Source organism: Jaculus jaculus, chromosome 1 (assembly GCF_020740685.1).
Source record: "Jaculus jaculus isolate mJacJac1 chromosome 1, mJacJac1.mat.Y.cur, whole genome shotgun sequence".
NCBI lineage: Eukaryota > Metazoa > Chordata > Mammalia > Rodentia > Dipodidae > Jaculus > Jaculus jaculus.
This window is the reverse complement of record NC_059102.1, coordinates 262,758,965-262,780,627: the sequence shown is the minus strand read 5'-3', so window position 1 is coordinate 262,780,627 and position 21,663 is coordinate 262,758,965. Positions and strand designations below refer to the sequence as shown.

General features: G+C 42.7%; 1 protein-coding gene and 1 non-coding gene across 5 annotated transcripts in view; both read left to right on the top strand.

Annotated features, from left to right (window-relative positions):
- The window catches only part of Wdr59 (WD repeat domain 59), a 111,867-nt gene that overhangs the window by 83,158 nt on the left and 7,046 nt on the right, over positions 1 to 21,663 (top strand). For 2 of the 4 annotated variants that reach the window (XM_045141648.1, XM_045141647.1), the window contains 7 exons: positions 4,375 to 4,508; positions 5,526 to 5,607; positions 12,201 to 12,313; positions 14,748 to 14,898; positions 15,004 to 15,076; positions 16,902 to 17,025; positions 17,165 to 17,307. In XM_045141648.1, the coding sequence (XP_044997583.1) occupies positions 4,375 to 4,508; positions 5,526 to 5,607; positions 12,201 to 12,313; positions 14,748 to 14,898; positions 15,004 to 15,076; positions 16,902 to 17,025; positions 17,165 to 17,307 (820 nt within the window). Of the gene's footprint in view, positions 1 to 4,374; positions 4,509 to 5,525; positions 5,608 to 12,200; positions 12,314 to 14,747; positions 14,899 to 15,003; positions 15,077 to 16,898; positions 17,026 to 17,164; positions 17,308 to 21,663 lie in introns of all 4 variants that reach the window. The other 2 variants (XM_004659620.3, XM_045141646.1) reach the window with 1 other exon arrangement.
- On the top strand, positions 21,541 to 21,646 carry LOC123458332. Its single transcript, XR_006635608.1, has one exon. It is a non-coding gene; the product is annotated as a U6 spliceosomal RNA (small nuclear RNA).

Genomic DNA, 21,663 nt, shown 5'->3' with positions numbered 1-21,663 from the left:
CACAGCTTGTAGGAAGCACCCTAGAAAAGTGTTCATCTTCTCATTAGGAAGTAGCTACTAGGCGACAGCTACCATCTGACCTGAGATTTAGCTTATCTTTATTTAGGCAGCCTTGAATCTCCAGTATAATTGGCCATTTGATGGGATTACTGAGTGACTCTTGAGGTCTGAAGGGAAGATAGCTCATATTTAGAACTACCGACCTACAATTAAAAAGATACAACAGGGGCTGGAGAGATGGCATAGCAGTTAAAATGCTTGCCTGCAAAGCCTAAGGACCCAGTTCACTTCCCCAGTATCCATGTAAGCCAGATGCACAAGGTGGCACATGTATCTGGAGTTCTTTTGCAGTGGCTCGTGGCCCTGGTGTGCCCATTTTTTCTCTCTCTCTCAAAAAAAAAATTAATTAGTTAATTAAATATTTTAAAAAAATACCACCAAACACTTGTTGGGTAGCCCCTTAAGGATTTCACCTGTATTACAGCTGCTCAGAGGCAGCTTTGGGACAGGTTTCATAAACACCTCCTATACACCAATACAAACTGTTATTTCCAGAATTCAATGAGGAAGATTACAGAATGTTGCTAAAGATTACAGAATGTTGCTAAAGCCGTTATGCTTCCATTTCCATCAAGTATTGACACACTGGCTTGTGTCCCTTGATCTTTATCACTTAAGACTGCAGTTGAGGAAAGAGTCTTAAGGCCTGTTTTTGGACTCTAAGTCTGAATCTATCTGAATTTGCCTTCCTAACACATTCATTCGCAAAAGGTGATGACCCAAACGCGTGTGCACTCAGAGCCAGCCTGCAGCAGCACAGCGTGTTCGGACTCTGGCTCACCTCCGGAAAGCTGAGAGGTTGCAGACACTGCAGCTCCGCTGCCTTCAGCCAGCTACTGTGGTTTAGCAGAACGTAGTCATGTGGGACAGCAGCGTCACTGCAGTCATTGTAGAAGGGTGGTTTGGGGCAGGTATCACTAGAACCCAGTGTTAACTTCCTTACATGCAGAAATGGGCTTGTTTGGAAATGGGCCAAACTATTTACCTATTTACAGGTAACTTAGTCAGGAGTTAATTTTTTTCTCTTGTCAATCTTTTAAAAAAATCATAATCAGTACTAAGAAAATGTTAGCAAAATTGGGCTTAGGGGCTGAGGAGATGGCTCAGTGGCTAAAGGCTCTTGTTCCACAAGCCTGTTGACTGCAGTTGACCCAGCTAGCACCTATGTAAAGCTGGAAGCAAGGTGGCACACATGCCTATAATCCTAATGTGCCAGTGGCAATGGGAGATGGGGTCGGAGAATCCCAAAGCTCGTGGGCCAACTAGTTTGGTCTTCCCAGCAGTAAACAGCAACAAAAGCAGATCCTGTTTTAAATAAGGTGTGAGGAGAAGACCAACATTCTGACATCCTCTGACCTTCACACGCCTAGTGGCACATGCACACCTACACACACAGATAATAATAACAGTAGTCATAGCAGCGGTAGCAGTAGAGGCATTAGTAATAGTAACAATTACAAGTGGCTTTAGCATCCTGAGAAGCCTGTTCAAGCTTCAGCTCTACACCCATGACCTTGTGTAAACTTCATGACCCCACCTATAAAACAGAAGAGAAATCCTCTGTTGCATGAAACTTCATTGAGACAACTGTCAGCTCAGAGTAAACGCTCCACAAGCAGCAATGAATGTGGTTGTAGTGAAAACAAGAGTCTTTAAATCTTAAGTCAAACACCTTAAAACTATTTTTATTTATTTGTAAAGAGAGTGAAGGAGAAGACAGAGTATGGGTGCATCAGGGCCTCTTGCCACTGCAAACAAACCCCAGATACATGCACCGCATTGTGCATCTGGCTTTTACGTGGGTTCTGGGGAGCCCAGTCTGGGCTGTCATGCTTTGCAAGCAAACACCTTTAACTACTGCTCCATGTCCTCAGCCCTTAAGTATTTTACTCATGAACTTGTTTTATTATCAGTTGCCAAATGAACTAATCCATTTGCAAATGAAATACTTCCAGCACACAAACTTTTATATAATTAGTAATATGCTTTGGTTAGGTTTGCTTTAAGGAAACTGTGGTTATTTTCAGTGTATTCTAAAAGCTAGCAGACCCCATCCATTTTCAGGAGACCTCTGTTTCAACTGTGTAATTACTTGAGCTGTTATGAATTGCTCAACTGTTCAAGTGCTTCTCATTTTCTCTTTGTAATTAGGAGCCACAGTGACTTTGTTCACAGGGTTTTAAAAGCTTCCCATCCAATGCAGAAGACCACATCAAAAGGATCATATTCCATTCCAGGTGGAATCTTTTTAGCATAGAATTCTTAATAAATATTTTATTTATTTATTAGAGAGAAAGAGGCAGAGAAAGAGAGAAAATGGGCACTCCAAGGCCTTAGCCACTGCAAACGCACTCCAGACACATGTGCCACTTTGTGCATCTGGTTTTATATGGGTAATGGTGAATTAAGCTTGGGTCCTTAGGCTTTGCAGTCAAGTACCTTAACTGCCAAGCCATCTCCAGCCCCAGAATTTTTTTTTAAGTGGTCACTTGTGGGGGCTCTGGGTGTGTTGCTTCTGGCTGGTTAAGCATTTTGTGCTCTTCACTGTCACTGTGAGCTGTTCATACATACACTAAATTGCCCTCCTGACAATAGTTCATGAGCAGTATTGAGTGCATGTGTGCCTGCTTCTGTCCTATGTCAGTTAACACTGCCTGGCTCCAGCCCATCCTGACAGGTCATTTGCTCTTTAACATGTCCTTCCCTTACTCACACCCAAGTCAGGATGTTTGTGGGGAACGAGAGTATTACTTTTATGACAAGTCAGGATGTTTGTGGGGAACGAGAGTATTACTTTTATGAGTATACACATAATTCTTTAGAAAAGGACCAGGGCACATGGAGAATTTAAGGGCTCCCCTACAATAGTAGGCTCAAGCTCTTCTTGTATTGAAGAATGAAGACATGTATAGACAATTAATAAATAGAAATGGAACTGCTTCTGAAGCTCAGATGGGTTATGATTCCAAAATGATAGTGTAGCATATGACAAATTACAATAATTACAGATGCTTCAGCTCAATTTGTCCATTTACCTGCCTGGAAGTAAGTCCAGGTATCTTGGATTTAGTAGGTTCCAAGACACATACTAACCTCTTGGAAGTTACATACATTGGGCACTTTAGGGAATGAATGGGACATTGGTTAGAAATGTCTGGATTTAGATCCAGACTAATTCATGAGTGATTATATAAAAATCATAAAAATCACCATGGAACTTGAATTTGTGAGTAATGTGAATTATGATTACTGAGAGTTTATGCATTACTAATAATTATAACTTTTAGGTTTATATAGTTTGTACCCATATCTCTTCATTGTACCCTTATTAACCTTATGAGACTGGACAACACACTCATCATTAGCCACAGATTATCAATGAGCAAAGAGTGATATGTATGAAATTAAATCCATTGCAAATAATTAGCTTGCCCAGTACATGTGATACTAAGACCTTAGTTTTCTGACATCAAATTGTAGGCCTTTTATTTGTTCCTGCCTCTTTTTTTAGTTGAAGGACTTTGGTGACTTTAGCTTCTAGAAATAAAATAAGATATTGCTCCCTTGACTGGTTATCATTTTGAAGATACCAGATGGGGATACACTCTGTTAATTCTCATTTTCCAGGACATTTCCCATTTCACACGTAGACTCCTCACACAGAGAGCCACTTACAGGACAGTTCTGGGAAATGGGAGCTCTTGCTCATGGTCTCCCATGTCCATTACCCAAATCCCCTGGCTAAATATTTTTGACTTTTAGATATACCACTTTTAGAAACAGCTCAGGTCTGCTAAAACAAGCAGGTAATTCTCCTTGTGCTGCCAAGTTTCTCTGTCTTTATAGATTAAGGTTTGCAGAGCCCACATGCTGTGTCTGAATTAAAATATCAACAAACCCTGTTGTCACTGGGTGAGAAGAAAAACCTTTGAATTGTTTCAGGCAAGAATTTAGAACCCAGTACCGAATGAACACCTTAATATTGTTCTTCCCCCACATTTTGGGGATCTTTACTAACTTCTTTACCTGCTGTTTAAAAATTAATTAATTCTGGCTTCGTATCTATTTTGAGTACCTGCAGAATGTAAATAGCCCCACTGTAGGTGCCTGTTTTCCTGTTAGGATTTTGGATCAAGAGCTTTGGGCCCCTTGTCATCCTCTTACTTCCTACAGATGCTGATTCATGTAATTGTGGGCATGATGTAATTTAAAACCTCTGCAATTTACCAATGACCCAAATATTATGTGCCTCTGCAGCTGTAGGTTTCTATTCTTCAACGTCCCCAAGTAGTTACAACTTGTCATTTCCCCTAGAAATCAAGGAGGTGGAAAAGCAAACGCGAGGGATCGGATTCTGGCGGTCGACCCATTAAGGCTGCTGGCAAAGTCATCATCCAGGATGTCTCGTGCCTCCTCCCTGTTCACAAGTCACTGGGCGAACTCTACATGTAAGTTCGGGGGTTCAGGTGTGCAGCGCTTAGCACTTGGGATCCACAAAGCTTTCCTAAATTGTGGAGGCATTTCTTCAAAGCAGTTTTAGGGAAGCTCAGGCATTAGCTTTCTGTTATAGCCTCAAGCAGCATGGGTTTCAGGACCTCGCAGTTCCTGTGAGTCAGGAACCTGGGCCCGTCAGCTGGAATCATGGCCTTAGCCCCACCATGATCTCTTCTGACGCTCAGGGTCCTCTTGCAACATGGCTCAATGAGTAGAATTCAGAACCTTGTAGCTCTAGAGTATTTCTCCAAATTTTATCGACCTTGAGACCAGTGTAGTGACTCACAGAGCCATCACCATCTGAAGGCTTTTACAGACTTAAAGTCAGCTGCTTAATAACAAGCATGAGAGTGATATCCTATCGGTATTCACTGGCACCACCTGTATGCGCAGGGAGGGGATTGTGCAAGGAGTGTAGCAGGAGGCACGAATCTTGGGAACCCCTGGAGAACTCTGCCTCCCACACCCAATAAGTAAAGCAGATCAAACAGAGCTACTTTGGTTGAAGGGCAGTGGGAGGTGAGTGAGCAGCATACAGAGGCTGGCCTACAGTTCCCCCACTTCTTCCTGAACTTGAACATATCACTTGAACATATCTTTTGTGTTATGCTCACAGCATAATATTCTTTGTATAGAAAACCATGTTGCACATATTGAAATGCCTAAAGCCTTGGAAACTCAATAGAAGAGCTGGTTGGCAAAGTAGTGTTTTTGTCCTGCCTCCTCTTCTGACTTCAAAGTGAGCGGGGAGTTCACCTCCCCAGGAGTGGGTACCCACAGCTCCATTAACAGTAGCTCTAATTACTCCCTGCCTTCCTGTCTGATTCAAGGGCAGCTTGAGGCTGACACAAAGTAAAACATTTTGAGTAACAACCAGAGAAGCCCTTTCTAGTTTGCTGAGCCAGGAGGAATTGATTTAGGAAGGTGGATTAGAGAGGAACCTTTTTATTCTTTTTTTTTGGTAATTTCAGATTAAATATGAATGATATTCAGGAAACATGTCAGAAGAATGCAACTTCTGCCATGCTTGTTGGAAGAAAGGATCTTGTCCAGGTACTGTGAATCCCTGCTGATGACACTCTGGAGTTTTCTTTAAGAGTGGCTTGTTTTTTCGCTTGATGGTTGCGGGTGAGTGACATTTGCAAAGTATGCCTCCTGTTTTTAAGTTTCTTCTCTTCCTTCCAAGCTGTAGAGCTGTAGCTGCTTCCTGAATCCTCACCCCAGATATATTTTTCACTAATGCTTACTTAGGAAGACCTAAAGCGTTATGGAATACTTCTCACTGCATCTGTGTGTCACTATGACAGTGATGCCTCAACTCAGCATCTATGCTTTGCTATATAACCTTGATTTTCTTCTCTTCTCTTCTCTTCTCTTTGATGAAATGTTTCTTTTACTTTGTTTTTTATTGGCTGTGTGTGGTGGTGCACGCCTTAATTCCAGCACTCAGAAGGCAGAAGTGGGAAGATCACCATGAGTACAAGGCCACCCTGAGACTATGTAGTGAATTTCAGGTCAGCCTGGGCTATAGCAAGACCCTACATCGAAAAACAAAACAAAACAAAATTAATGTTTACTTGAGAGATGGGGGGAGGGGAGGGAGAGAGGCAGATACAGAGAGTGAGAGAAAGAATGGGCAAGCCAGAACCTTTGGCTGCTGTAAATGAACTCCCGTGAACCTCCTGTCTTACATGGGCCCTGGGGAATCAAACCTATGTTCTCTGGCTTTGCAGGCAAGTGCCTTAACCAGGGCTGGAGAGATGGCTTTGCGGTTAAGCGCTTGCCTACGAAACTTTAGGAGCCATGTTCCACTCTCCGGGGCCCACGTAAGCCAGATGCACAAGGTGACTAAAGTGTGCAAGATCACGCATGCACACAAGATGGCACACGCATCTGGAGTGCTGTGGTTAGAGGCCCTGGGGTGCCAATTCTCTCTCTCTCTTACCCTTTCTCATTAAAATAAAAGGCTAGTCTGTTGGGCTTGCCTCAAAAAAAAATTTGCTTTATTTTATAAAAGGTTGACACAAAGCCTACCGTTAGGTAAAGATGTTCAGTTTTAAAATGATTTAATCTTATAAAAATGTAAACTTATAAGGAAAATTGGTGAAACAAGCAAGGGTGCTGTTTTCCTGATGAACTGGATACCAGCACAAGGGGAAGGAGACCAACACAGAGAAAAATCAACTCCTACCAAATCAGAGAGCCAGAGCCCCAGAGGCCCCCAACACCTCAGCACTGAAGCAGACCAAAAATGAACCCAACATGGCTCAGGGAAATTTTGCGGAAGAGGGGGCGGAGAAAATATCAGAGCCACATGTTGGGTCATGATATGCAGAGACATTTATCGTACCAATAACTGTGGGCTAACTCCACAATGCACGACCCATTTACATCAACAAGGAGGGGCCAATGAGGAGGGGGTAGGTCACGGGTGAGCCTACTAATGGTACCAAACTGCCTGTACTTGCAGAATAGAAAACTAATAAAAAATAAAATAAAATAAAATAAACAAAAAAAAATAAAAAAGTAAACTTAATCATCTTTGCAATATGTTGCAGTCAGGTTCACGGTGCTGAGAGAAATCACCCAACCAAGAGAAGCTTGTGGGAAAAAAAAGTTTATTTTGGCTTATAGGTTCGAGGGGAAACTCCACAATGGCAGGGGAAATGACAGCATGAGCAGAGGGTGGACATCATCCCCTGGCCAACATCAGGTGGACAATAGCAACAGGAGTGTGTGCCAAACACTGGCATGGGGAAACTGGCTGTAATACCCATAAGCCTGTCCCCAACAATACACTTCCTTCAGAAGGCGTTAATTCCCAAATCTCCATCACCTGGGAACCTAGCATTCAGAATACCTAAGTTTATGGGTGACACCTGAGGCCCTGGGGTGCTAATTCTCTCTCTTGTTCTTATTAAAAATTAAAGGCTAGTCTGTTGGGCTTGCCTCAAAAAAAAATGCTTTATTTTATAAAAGGTTGACACAAAGCCTACCTTTAGGTAAAGATGTTCAGTTTTAAAATATGATTTAATCTTATAAAATGTAAACTTAATCATCTTTGCAATATATTAAAGCAAGCTTTTTTTGTTTCTGTTTTCGAGGTAGGGTCTCACTCTAGCCCAGGCTGACCTGGAATTCACTATGTAGCCTCAGGGTGTCCTCAAATTTATGGTGATCCTCCTACCTCTGCCTTCCAATCGCTGGGATTAAAGGTGTGCACCACCATGCCCAGTTTAAAGCAAGCTATTTTTTTTTAAATTTTTTATTTATTTATTTGAGAACGACAGACACAGAGAGAAAGACAGATAGAGGGAGGGAGAGAATCGGCGCGCCAGGGCTTCCAGCCTCTGCAAACGAACTCCAGACGCGTGCACCCCCTTGTGCATCTGGCTAACGTGGGACCTGGGGAACCGAGCCTCGAACCGGGGTCCTTAGGCTTCACAGGCAAGCGCTTAACCACTAAGCCATCTCTCCAGCCCTAAAGCAAGCTTTTTAAATGCCATTTTCTTTAAAAAAAAAATTGAGTGGCTGGAGAGATGCCTTAGCAGTTAAGCACTTGTCTAAGGACCCAGGTTCGAAGCTCAATTCCCCAGGACCCACGTAAGCCAGATGCACAAGGTGGCACATGTGTCTGGAGTTCATTTGTAGTGGCTGGGTGCCCGGGTGTACCCATTCTCTCTCTGTGTCTTTCTCTCTCTCTGTCTGTTGCTCTCAAATAAATAAGCAAACAATTATAAACAATCTACCAACTGGGCACTTGCTTTCAAAGCCTGGGCTAGAGTAAAACCCCCACCTCACAACAACAAAAAAAATTGAACCGGGGTGTGGTGGCACACGCCTTTAATTCCAGCACTCAGGGAGGCAGAGGTAGGAGGATCATCATGAGTTCGAGGCCACTCAACAGACTGGCCTTTTGTGTTGTTGTTATGTCAGAGAGCATGAACCGTTCAGCTACCTCTCCTGCCCTCTATACCATTTTCTAAATAGCTTTATCGGAATGCAGTCCACACACCATGCAGTTTACCCATTAAAATGTGCCAGTTAGTAGTTTCTAGTGTGTTCAGAGTTGTGTAACTATCACCAGAAATAGTTTTAAAATATTTTCATCACCCACAAAATTGTCTCTCAATCCCTTCTTTAAGTTTATTTTTGTTTGTTTATTTGAGAGGCAGAAAGAATGGGTGTGCTAGGGCCTCCAGCCACTACAAACGAGTCCCAGATGTATATTATATGTCCACCTTGTGCATCTGACTTATTTGGGTCCTGAGGGAATTGAACCTGGGTCCCTTGGCTTTGCAGGCAAGCACCTTAACTGCTAAGCCATGCCTGCAGCCTCTCATTCCCTTCTTCATCTCAGCTCAGGACAACCAGTGATGAACTGTCTGTCTCTAGTGCACCTTTTTTGTTAGTTTGAGGAGTCCATTGAGCAGGGGAAATTCCTAGCGGTTGTCCTCTCAGCTCAGCACTTTTCAGTGCTAAGACCTTCCCTTGATTTTATCTGATTATAAAATCCCTAGGATTTCCGTTTGTCTTCTGTTGGCAGAAACCTTTTTTTTTTTTTAATTTTTTCGAGGTAGGGTCTCACTGTAGCTCAGGCTGACCTGGAATTGACTATGGAGTCTCAGGGTGGCCTCGAACTCACGGCAATCCTCCTTCCGTTTGTCTTCTAATAGACACTGAATGTCTCAGCTGGAAGCCCTTTTAAGAGAACTTCAGGTTTAATCTGTTCCTGTAAGACCCCAGCCACCTAGACCTTATGAATACTAAGAAGGCAACATCAGATGCTAGGTTTGAACAGTGTAGAGTTCAGGGTGGAGAGCCCTAGTCCAGCTTAGCTGCCCAGTAGAGTAACTCAAGGAAAGTTATCTCAGACTCTCAACCTTTGAGGGTGTTTGTAAAGTGAGTACTTTTTTTTTTTGTTTGTTTTTGTTTTTTTGAGGTGGGGTCTCACTCTAGCCCAGGCTGACCTGGAATTCACTATGGAGTCTCAGGGTGGCCTCGAACTCATGGCGATCCTCCTACTGCTGCCTCCTGAGTGCTGGGATTAAAGGCATGTGCCACCATACCCCGCTGTAAAATGAGTACTTTAAGAGTGATTTCCTTAGAGGGCTGGTGGGAAGACTGGTGAGTATAATACTAAGGCCAACCCAAGGCTCATGTTTTGAAAATAAAAATTCTTAGAAAAAATATTACTTCTTACAGTCATTCTCTCTCGTATTATTTTCTGGAAGAATTTGGAAGGGCAGTCTGGTCCAGGTGAAGTGGGGAGATTTGTTTTTTGATAGAACCTGCTTAACTCTGGGGCCTGATGTGTGTGTGTGTGTTTCTAGGCAAGTCACTTGGTCTTTCTGAACCTTAAGTTCCTTGGCTATAAAATGGAGCAATACTTCTAAACTTCTAAATTCCTTATGAACTAAGTGAGGTACAACTATACAGCCTCATTGCTGTATCTGTTAGTTGGAAAATTCCAATTCTAATGGGACCATTACTGCTACTCTTCTATATTTAACATTGTTTGTGACTTTATAATTTTTTTTTTTTTTTTTTTTTTTTTTTTTTTTTTTAGGTAGGGTTTCACTCTGGTCCAGGCTGACCTGGAATTAACTATGTAGTCTCAGGGTGGCCTCGAACTCACAGTGATCCTCCTATTTCTGCCTCCCCAGTGCTGGGATTAAAGGTGTGCGTCACCACGCCCACCTGACATGATAATTTTTAAAGAGACAAAGAAATAACATCAGTGAAAATGCCTGAAGAATTTCTTTTTTTTTGTTTTGTTTTCCTTTGTGCCCTTATTAAAGATGATGTGCTTACTGTTTTATAAAAATTGGAGAAATCAATGTAAGTGACACTTCTGTTGAAAGCCTTTAGGAAATATCTCAGGAAGTAACATGGCTCAGTTGTCAGCTAAGGCAGAAAATCCATCCTATGCCAGAAAGTCATTAACTTCTTTTAGCAATTGTTCAGGTGGATAATTTATTATAGTATAAATGTAAACTTAATGTTTTTTCTTTTTGATTTTTTTTAGGCAGGTTTTAACTTTAGCCCAGGTTGAACTGGAATTCACTCTGTAGTCTCAGGGTGGCCTTGAACTCACTGAGATCCTCCTACCTCTGCCTCCCAAGTGCTGGGATTAAAGGCATGCGCCACCACGCCTGGCCTGTGTCCTTAAACTTAACAGGCAATTGCCTTAATTGCTAAGCCATCTCTCCAGCCCCCACATCTAACTTATTTATTTATTTATTTATTTTGGTTTTTCGAGGTAGGATCTCACTCTGGTCCAGGCTGACCTGGAATTAACTCTGTCATCTCAGGGTGGCCTTGAACTCACGGTGATCCTCCTACCTCTGCCTCCCAAGTGCTGGGATTAAAGGCGTGCGCCACCACGCCCGGCTTCGTTTTTTTATTTTTATTTTATTTATTTGCTTTTTAAAATTTTTTTTATTAACAACTTCCATGATTATAAAAAATACCCCATGGTGGTACCCTCCCTCCCCCCACTTACCCCTTTCAAACTCCACTCTCCATCATACCCCTCCCCATCTCAGTCAGTCTCTCTTTTACCTTTGATGTCATGATCTTTTCCTCCTATTATGATGGTCTTATGCAGGTAGTGTCAGGCACTGTGAGGCCATGGATATCCAGGCCATTTTGTGTCTGTAGGGAGCATGTTGTATGGAGTCCTGCCCTTCCTTTGGCTCTTACATTCTTTCCGCCACCTCTTCCGCATTAGACCCTGAGCCTTGGAAGGTGTGATAGAGATATTGCAGTACTGAGCACTGTGGTCATTTCTTTCCATCACCATGATACCTTCTGAGTTGTCCCAAGGTCACTGCCATCTGAAAAGAGAAGATTCTCTACCAAAAGTGAGAGTAGCATTAATATAAGGGTGTGAACATTAACAGAAGTGCTTACTGGGCACATCTGACTTTTTTAAAAAATATTTTTGTTTGGGCTGGAGAGATGGCTTAGTGGTTAAGTGCTTGCCTGTGAAGCCTATGAGCCCCAGTTCAAGGCTCGATTCCCCAGGACCCACATTAGCCAGATGCACAAGGGGATGCACACGTCTGGAGTTCATTTGCAGTGGCTGGAGGCCCTGGCACACCCATTCCCCCCCACCTTCTATCTCTGTCTGCCTCTTTCTCTCTCTCTCTGTCACTTTCAAATAAATAAACAAAATATTTTAAAAATATATTTTTATTTTATTTATTTGATAGTGAAAGAGAGAACATGGGCGCCCCAGGGCCTCCAGCCACTGCAAATAAACTCCAGACGCATGTGCCCCCTTGTGCATCTGGCTAATGTGGGACCTGGGAAATCAAACCTGGGTTCTTTTGCTTTGCAAGCAAATGCATTAATTGCTAAGCCATCCCTCCAGCCCCCACATCTAACTTTTGATGAAAGTTTCAGAGCTAATGATTCTTGAACCTTATAATAAAAGCAGGTCCCCTGAGGATCTTGTTACAATGTAAGTTCTGATTCAGTAGGTCTGCATGGGGCCTAAAATTCTGCGCTTCTCCTCTCCCACCTTCTGTACCTTCAGAATGGTGAGGTTTTAGATTATCAGTGGAAGGGGTAGGTTGGGTTCCTTCATAATTTGTTTTTCTCTTCAACAGTTTGAGTTTGAATATCTTTTCTCTGTCCAGGTTTGGTCGCTGGCTATGGTAGCTACAGATCTTTGCCTTGGTCCGAAGTCTGACCCAGATTTGGAAACACCCTGGGCTCGACATCCATTTGGGCGACAGCTGCTGGAGTCCCTGTAGGTTTTAAGAGCAAAAAGTGAGGAAAATAAGTGAAAATGATTTGGGGTTTGTAAACACATTAAATGTTACTATGAAATGTTACTGGGAAAGGTGCAGAGGCCAGAGAAATGAGAAGTAGACTCTTCTTTCACCACTGAATAACCTCTGGGCAGAGTGAACTTTTGTGGCACAAGCATTATATTGTATTTGTTGCTTATAACAAGACTTTGAAACCCTGTAAGAGTCATATTGCTTCAGAGAGCTTTACTCCATAAATCACAGTAGCCTGAACATAGTTCTTTGGGCTATGGAGAGGTAGGTTTCTGTTTGGTGCTATAGGGAACACGTAAACAATTATATGTTGGTGTTCATATTCTCCCAACACCAGGACCCTGTTAGACAGCTCATAAAAACACTGAACTTCTATTTGATTTACTGCACTGAACTATGGCAAGCTAGAATATAGAGTAATTTATCACCAAGTAAAGCCTCTCAGACTTCCCTTACATTGAGGCTCAAGACCTGAGCAGGGAACACTACTTCTGCAAGTAGAGATGTGCTTTCTATGCTTGTTGAGGACAAACGTGGGACACCTGCTGATGCTCTCATTGTTCTTTTTTTATTGTTTGTTTGCTTGTTTGTTTTTTTCAAGGTTGGATCTCACTTTAGCTCAGGCTGACCTGGAATTCACTATGTAGTCTCAGGATGACCTCAAACTCACAGTGATCCTCCTGCCTCTGCCTCCCAACTGCTGGGATTAAAGGTGTGCGCCACCATGCCCAGCTTCATTGTTCTTTTTAAAACATAGTTTCAGAGCTGGAGAGATGGCTCAGTGGTTAAAGGCACTTGTTTGCAAAGCCTGATGGCCTGGGTTCATTTTCCCAGTGCCCACATAAGGCCAGATGCATGAAGTAGCACATACATACACATACTCTCTCTCAAGTAAGCAAATAAAAATATTTATAAAAAATACTTGCAGGGCTAAAGAGATGGCTTAGCAGTTAAAGTGCTTGCCTGCAAAGCCTAAGGACCTGAATTCAGTTACCTAGTATCTACATAAAGCTAAATGCACAATGTGGCACATACATCTGGAGTTTGTTTGCTGTGGCTAGAGACCCTGGTGTGCCTATTTTCTCTCTCTATCTGCCTCTTACTCTCAAGTAAATAAAATATTTTGTTTATTTGAAAAAGAGAGTATGGATACACTGGGACCTTTTGCTACTGCAAATGAACTCCAGATGCACTTTGTGCCGCTTTGTATATCTGGTTTTACATGGGTATTGGAGAATTGAACCCGGGCCAGCAGGCTTTGCAAGCAATTGCCTTTAACTGCTGAGCCATCTCCACAGCCTCTATCACCTTGCATTATCTTTGATTAAAGGATTCTACTTAGTTTACATCAGGCTTCAATGAGACAGTGGAAACGCTTATGAATACGAGGCACGGAGTGGGAGTAGAATGGGGTCAGAATGGTACCAGGCCGTCAGCCCCTAGCAGAGGGGCCCCAAAGACAAAGGAGACTGAAGAACCTGAGGGGTGCAGACATATCTTCTTCTTTTTGATTGTTTAAACTACTAGTTATTTATTTGTATGCATGTATGTGCATGAGTGTGTGCATGTATATGTGGGTGCACGTACATGTGTGTGCTAGGGTCCCTTGCTGCTGGAGACAAATGCCAGATGCTTGTGCTTGGCTTTAGGTGGGTGCTGGGGCATCAAGACCAGTCCAGAAGGCTTTGCAAGCAAGTGCCTTGAACCACTAAACCATCTCTTCAGAACCTTCTTTTGGGTTTTTTTGTTTGTTTGTTTGTTTGTTTGTTTAGATAGGTTCTCACTCTAGCTCAGACTGACTTGGACCTCACTATGTATCCCAGGCTGGCCTTGGACTCATGGTGATCTTCCAACCTCAGCCTCCCGAGTGCTGGGATTATAGATGTGGGCCACCATTCCCAGCTTTGTTATTTTGTTCATCACATTCATCATTGTTTCACCAGAGGTCATGGCCTGCCATACTGCAGTGGCTCAGTATCCTCCTGATCACTTCCCTGCGGCTTTAGGTTATCTGAATGATGTGTGGCAAACTGTCCACGAAGGAGACGGGCTCCTCCCTAGATCTGGGCTGAGTGAAAGAGCATGAAGCCCCTCCCCACACTCTCAGATGTTGAGTCAGTTATAACTGCTCCTTTCCTGAAGTCACTTAGTCATAAAGCCCATGCTTAGATGCCAACTGGAAGCTTTCAGATTGGCACAGCACGCTGGTCATCTGTAACACTTCAGTAACTTACTCAAAAGCAGATGTAGCCAGAGTCACAGTAAGTCAGGCATCCTGTTCCTGGCAGGGTGTGAAGCAGGATGGGGAAGCCTCCACCCCATGGCGGTAACTGTGTAGCTGTGATTGTTGTTCTCCCTTCTCTTGACTGGTTTTCTCTCTCTCGCATCTGTTGTTTTCAGGTTGGCTCATTATTGCCAGCTTCGGGATGTTCAGACCTTGGCTATGCTCTGCAGCGTGTTTGAAGCCCAGTCCCGGCCTCAGGGGTTACCAAACCCCTTTGGGCCTTTTCCTAACCGTTCTTCTAATCTTGTGGTATCCCACAGTCGATATGTAAGTGTATGGTTTTCTGGCTTCCTCTGAAGTTCAGTTTTTCCCTGATGTTAATCTTGCTGTGGGGTGCTGTTCTGACACCTGTGTGTGTTCTTCTCCCCTCAGCCCAGCTTTACCTCCTCAGGGTCCTGTTCCAGTATGTCAGACCCAGGCCTTAGCACCGGTGGCTGGAACATAGGTTGGTGTGGGAATGACAACCCATGCTGGACGTGAAGTGCTTGAGAGTCTGGGTGCAAGTTGTTTGCATGGAATGCTTGTTGGAGCATTCATTCTCTTTGCTTTTCTTTGTTTCTCATTTCCCTCTCAATTTACTGGGACAGGGATACTCTTGCCAGCAAGTCCTGGCCTTGCCTGTTGAATGATTAGTTTCTAAAAGGTCTTTGTGCCACAGTGGGTCGCTTTTCTTCGTGTAACTACAGTGAGACTTCTGTTCACTGCAGAAACCTAACCTCTTTTCTCCTTTATGTACCCCTTTCCATGACCACCTGCCACTTACCATCATATGCCTCTTCTACACCACTTTATTTCTTTTTTCTTTTCAAGGTAGGGTCTCACTCTAGCCCAGGCTGACCTGGAATTAACTATGCAGTCTCAGGCTGGCCTCAAACTCAGTGATCGTCCTACCTCTGCCTCCCAAGTGCTGGGATTAAAGGCGTGTGCCACCACACCCAGCCATTCATTTTCTTTCTTTCTTTCTTTCTTTCTTTCTTTCTTTCTTTCTTTCTTTCTTTCTTTCTTTCTTTCTTTCTTTCTTTTTTTTTTGAGGTAGGGTTTCACTGTAGTCCAGGATGACCTGGAATTCACTACGTAGTTTCAGGCTGGCCTTGAACTCAGCGATCCTCATATCTCTTCCTCCCCAGTGCTGGGATTAAAGGTGTGCACCACTGTGCCCAGCTCACCACCACTTGCAATAGAAAAATAAAGCTAGACCTGACTCCCAAGTGGCTGTAAGATCTATTTCATGAGATAGATATCTTTGTGTTTAAACTTTTTTTTTCCAAAAGTGATCTTAATTTTCTTGCATATAAAAATAGTATATGAACTAGGTGTGGTGGTACACAGCTATAATCTTACCTACTCAAAAGACTGAGGCAGAAGGCTTACTGAGCCCAGGAAATCATGGCTAGCCTGTCTCTAAAAAAAAAAAAAAAACAAAAAAACAAAGCCAGGGCTGGAGAGATGGCTTAATGGTTAAGGCACTTGCCTGCAAAGCCAAAGGACCTTGGTTCAATTCCCAGGAGCCACGTAAGCCAGATGCACAAGGTGACACATGCGTCTGGAGTTTGTTTACAGTGGCTGGAGGCCCTGGTGTGCCCATTCTTTCTCTCTCTGTCTCTTCCTCTATCTTGTTCTCTCTCTCAAATAAATAAATAAAAATAAAGCCAGATCCATAATATCAGCACATAAGAAGTGGAGGTTGGAGAATCAAGAGTTCAAGGCCCAACTGGGCCTGTCCCTATCCTCATGTAAAAAAAACACAATATATGTAGATATATGTATATGTAAATATGTGTATGTGTGAATCTACACACACACATGTAATGCATTCCCAGTGAAGAAGAGCAAACAAAAGTATCTCTTAGGAATAATATCTGTTAATATTCTAGAACATTTTTCTTTCAGTCTGTGTGTATGACAGATGTGTAAGTGGCTGATATATGCTTTTTCGTGTTCTGCTTTTACTTTCACCATAAGCATTTTTTCCTGTCACTTAACAAGTGTTTATAAATAATTACTGCAAAATATTCTACTGTATGTCAATTTGCTTAGCTCTCATGTGTACTGAATTACCAGGTTCCCTTAATAATATACACTTAGACAAAGAAGTAGAGCTAAGAAAGTTCTGTTTAGCTGTGCTTCTCTGAATCTTCAGCTTAGGCTAGTTTTCTTTCAAGGAATCAATTGGACACACACTGGGGTATGAGAAGTGTGTGAATTTTCAGACATTTTCCATGCTTTCTCTGATTGCTCCATACCCTTCTTGCTTGCTTTTTCTTCAGCAGGAAGAGAGATAGAGCATGTTTCATCACCTTGGGGTGAATCTTCTCCGGAAGAGCTCCGTTTTGGGAGTCTGACCTACAGTGATCCTCGTGAGCGGGAACGTGACCAGCATGATAAAAATAAAAGGTAATTAATGGCCCAAGCTGGGAGCTGCAATTCCAGAAACCAAGACTCCAGAATCAAACTCTTGCCTTAAGAAAGACAGTAGTATCGAGCTTGTTCTTTGTTAAAGGAACAGACAGGAAATCTTTTGATTTTTATCTAGGCTTCTGGACCCTGCCAATACCCAGCAGTTTGATGACTTTAAGAAATGCTATGGAGAAATCCTCTACCGTTGGGGTCTGAGAGAGAAACGGGCAGAAGTGCTGAAGTTTGTGTCCTGTCCTCCTGATCCTCACAAAGGGATTGGTGAATATGAATTTCTTCTCCTGTCACTGTCTGAAATGTCCTATGATTTAATTTGCCCTCAACCTTAGACTTGGAATGAAGTTTTAGTTTCTCATTTGTAGACAGAAGTTTATGAAGCAGTTTAAGTCTGTTCTAAGCTCCTGAAAACCTTGCATTTTATAACAAGATTAACTCTATTGTAACATGGTAGTCTTGGATAACACCCAACACTGGATCTAGAGGTGGTTCGTCCATTCCGCTGCTTTGTATGTATCAAGCCCTTCTTGGGCACTGTGCCCAATGCTTACACGTTCCTTCTCCTCCTGGAACTCCTAGCAGAGGGAAAAACCAAACATTTACAAATTGTGATTAAATATCAATGCACAAACAAAATTGATGTTAGTGGAGGGCAACTTTGAGGAGATTTGTTGAGGGGCATTGGGAGGTCCTCTCAGAGGAGCTGAAGGATGAGGAGACATTGGTAGAGCACTGAAGAGCAGCATCCCCTGCAGGAGCCATGAAGTAGCTTCTCATTTAACAAGTAAAGGGAGGCCGTGGGGCAGGAACAGTGAGCGGAAAAGCAGTTTAAAGTTAGAAGGGTTAGTACAAGAGTCTCACTCTAGCCCAGGCAGGCCTGGAACTCACTGTATATTCCTGGTTGGTCTTGAACCCTCAGTGATTCTCCTACTAACATTTGCCTTCTGAGTGCTGGGATTAGAAACATGCACCACCACACTGGCTGAGAAGAATAGCTTTAAAAAAAAGTTTCTATTTATTTTCACATGCACATGCATACGTTGTATGTGCATGAGTGTATGGGCATGTCGAGGCCTCTTGCCATTGCAAATGAATGCCAGGTACATGCACCAGTTTTTGATTCCAGCTTCACGAGGGTGCTAGGGAATTGAACCCAGGCTAACCCAGGCTACGAGGCTTTTCAAGGAAACCTCCTTAACTGCAATGCCATCTCTCCCAAGGAATAGTTTTTTTCAAAAAAATTTTATTTATTTATTTGTTTAAGAGAGAGGCCTCTAGACACCACAAATGAACCCCAAACTCATGTACCATCTTGTATATCTGGCTGATGTGGGTACTGGGTTATCAAACCGGGGTCCTTTGGCTTCACAGGCAAGAATCTTAACTGCTAAGCCATCACTCTAGCCCAGGAATAGCTTTTTAAAATTAATGAATCAATTTATTGATTTATTTCTTTTTCAGTGTGTGTACTGTGTATGGTGTATACCCATGTACGTGCACATGCACATGCTGCAGAGGCCAGAGGAAGATGCTGGGTGTCCTCCTGTGTCACTCTTCTGCCCTATTTCTCTGAGGCAGTCTCTCACTGACCCTTGAGCTCCCTGTTTTGGCTGGCTGATCAGGGAGCCCTGGCAATCCTCCCATCTCCACCTCCCTCAGTGCCGGGATTTCAGGCACACAAAGCCCTGCCCTGCTGTTTGTAGGGTGCTGGCAGTTGAACTCAGGTCCTTGGCATCTTCCCATCCTCAAGGAATAAATGTCAATGTTCTTGAGCATAATAGGGTGACTGTGATGAACAGCAGTTAATTGACTCTTTCCAACTAGTCAATAGAGAGGATTTTGAATTTTCCCCACACAAAGGAAAGATATATCTCTGAGCTGATAAAATACTAGTTAGCAAAAACCTATTATAAACATGTATTAAAATTGGCATACATATACTAATACATACATAGGTATATTAATATTGGCATACATGTATAATTAGGATGCATCAATTAAAATATGTTAATGAAAATTTAAAATTGCATAAGAAAAAAGGATTATTTTTAGAAAAACCCGGATTGTAGAATTAGGATTTACTGTATTGTAAATCCAATGGTGAGCCTCAGAAGGCAGTTAAGAAGTGGCATGTTCTAGTTTACCTTTTAGAAAATCACATATGAGGAACGGATTAGAGAAAGAATCGAAGTAAAGTGACTGTTTGGAGATATAGTCATCAGAGAGATCAGTGTCCTAGTCTGTGAATGGTATCACTGGAGCATGGAATATTATATATATATGTATATATTTGCATGTGTGTTTGCGTGGTATACATGTGTGTATGCATGTTCATGAGTGTGGGTGTTGGGGGAACAGGTGCATGTGCACACATATTTGCAAGCAAGTGCCTTTTAACTGCTCAGCCATCTCCCTGCCCATCCTTTATCTTTTGAAACAGAATGTCACTCTGAACCTAGAGCTCTCAGCATCCTCCTTTCCTCATTTTCCCAATGCTGGGATGACAGGAATGTGCCACCATGCTCAGCATTTTATATGGGTTCTGAACATTTCAAATTTTCAAATATTCAAATTCAGGTCCTCATGTATGCCCAGCAAGCACCTTACTGAGCCAGCTCCCTCCCCCCAGTATATTTTAGAAGCAGAGTCATCATGAATTACCAATAAACTGGATGTGGGATAGAGGAAGAACAAAGTCTGAATAACTCCTAACTTTCTAACTTGTGCAACCAAGCAGGTGGCAGTACTGGGCTCTTAGATGGAAAACAATTATAGTTTGGGATAGCAGAGGTGTTGGTGAGGTACAGGACCAGAGAAGTCATATGGGCAGCTGGGTGAGACTCTGGTGCTCAACAGAGATGGGGGCTAGAGCTAGCAATTTGGGGAGCTTCAGGTATAGATGGCGCTTAAATTTCCTAAGAATGGGGGATGGAACCTGGGAGTGGAAGGAATGAGTACAGGGAGCACAAATAGCAGTCTGTTCAGCCTGGTTCTTGAGAGACATCAGTACTTGGATTTGGGTCCTAGAGAAAGACTCAAAGACAGATGAGATTCTAGTGAGCTTGGTTGAGAAGTGGCTATGAGTGAGAGACGTGAAGCAGAGAGTTCTTCAAGAAAACTCCTTTAACCACTGGGTCATCTTCCCATCCGTGAAGCAGAGGTCTTCAGACCAAAAAAAAAAAAAAAAAAAAAAAAATCTAAGACTGCCAAAGAGAGTAGATTGAACTTACATTGATTTCCTCTCTCTCCCCAGACCCTAGTAATGTGTGCAGCCCTCTTTTGAAAAGATGTAACTCTACAAGGTGAAATAATGTTGCCAATAAAATCTGGGACCTTGAAAACAGATAGGTTAATGGCAACTGACTCACAAGTCTGAGCAAGCTAAACTCTGAACTTTTGGAAGAATAGAAAGATAGAAAGGCCCCTGGCAGACGTGGATGTATGTGAGGAATCAGAGGCACCTGGGACCTCAGGGGGGAGCTTGAAGGTGAAACTATAAACTGGAGTCTTGTTTGATGGCCCTTTTAGGGTCTCTAGATTTCAACTCATAGTTTGAAGAGCCTCCCTGTACCCCAACAGAAAACTGCAAGCTTGTTCTCTAGAAAAAGTAAACACATTTACAAACTGAATGAGCCTGCCTCGCAGAATGAATGAAGAAAGACCAGGGTGCAGAGGAGACCTAGAAACTTCTAAAAAGAGCAAGCAGGTATCTTACAAGGGATGAGGAATATAGTGACATTAGCTCTGAGGAGTGATCCTGGAAACTAGAAGACAGTGTGACAGAACCTCCAGAATTCTTGGGAATTTTTTTTTTTTTTTTTTTTTTGAGGTAGGGTGTCACTCTAGCCCAGGCTGACCTGGAATTCACTATGTAGTTACAGGGTGGCCTGGAACTCACAGTGATCCTCCTATCTCTGCCTCCTGAGTGCTAGGATTAAAGGTGTGCACCACCACACCCTGCTTGGGAAAATATTTCTAATGTGGAATTCTGAACCCAAACTGTCAATCACATGTGAAAGAGAATTTTCAGCCTAAGAATCAGTTTGGGAAATAAGGGTGTCTGAGTGCTGATGGCAGAAGCTCATTGTGACAGACCTGGAGGTAAACCAGCCCAGACTGGAGCTGCAGGAGCCTTGGCTCCATGGAGAGAAAGTGAAATAATTATCTAGTATATTTCACTGTCCAGTGTGTTTACAGAGAGTCAGATGTTTGAAAGAGAGAGCTTGGAGATGAATTATTGATAAGTATATAGCAAACTAAGCAAATGACAGAATGAGACAGCTACTAATTCTGGATTAAAAAAAAACAAAATGTGCAAGAAAGGATAAGTATCATAGTACATGGCTTGAATAGTTTTTGCTTAGGTAAATAATGTTATTACTAACTGTATTCCAGTCAAGACAAAGCTGTGTGTGGCTGGGGAGACAGGGAGTGAAAGAGTTTCCACTCTGGAAGCCAACAGATAATGCTTAAATATGGGATTTAATAAAAAGCTTTGTGCTCACTTTGGCAGCTCATAAACTGAAATTGGAACAATGAAGAGAAGGTCACCATGGCCTCTATTCAAGGATGACTGCAGATCTGTGAAGCATTCCATATTTTTAGTTAACATACCACAGA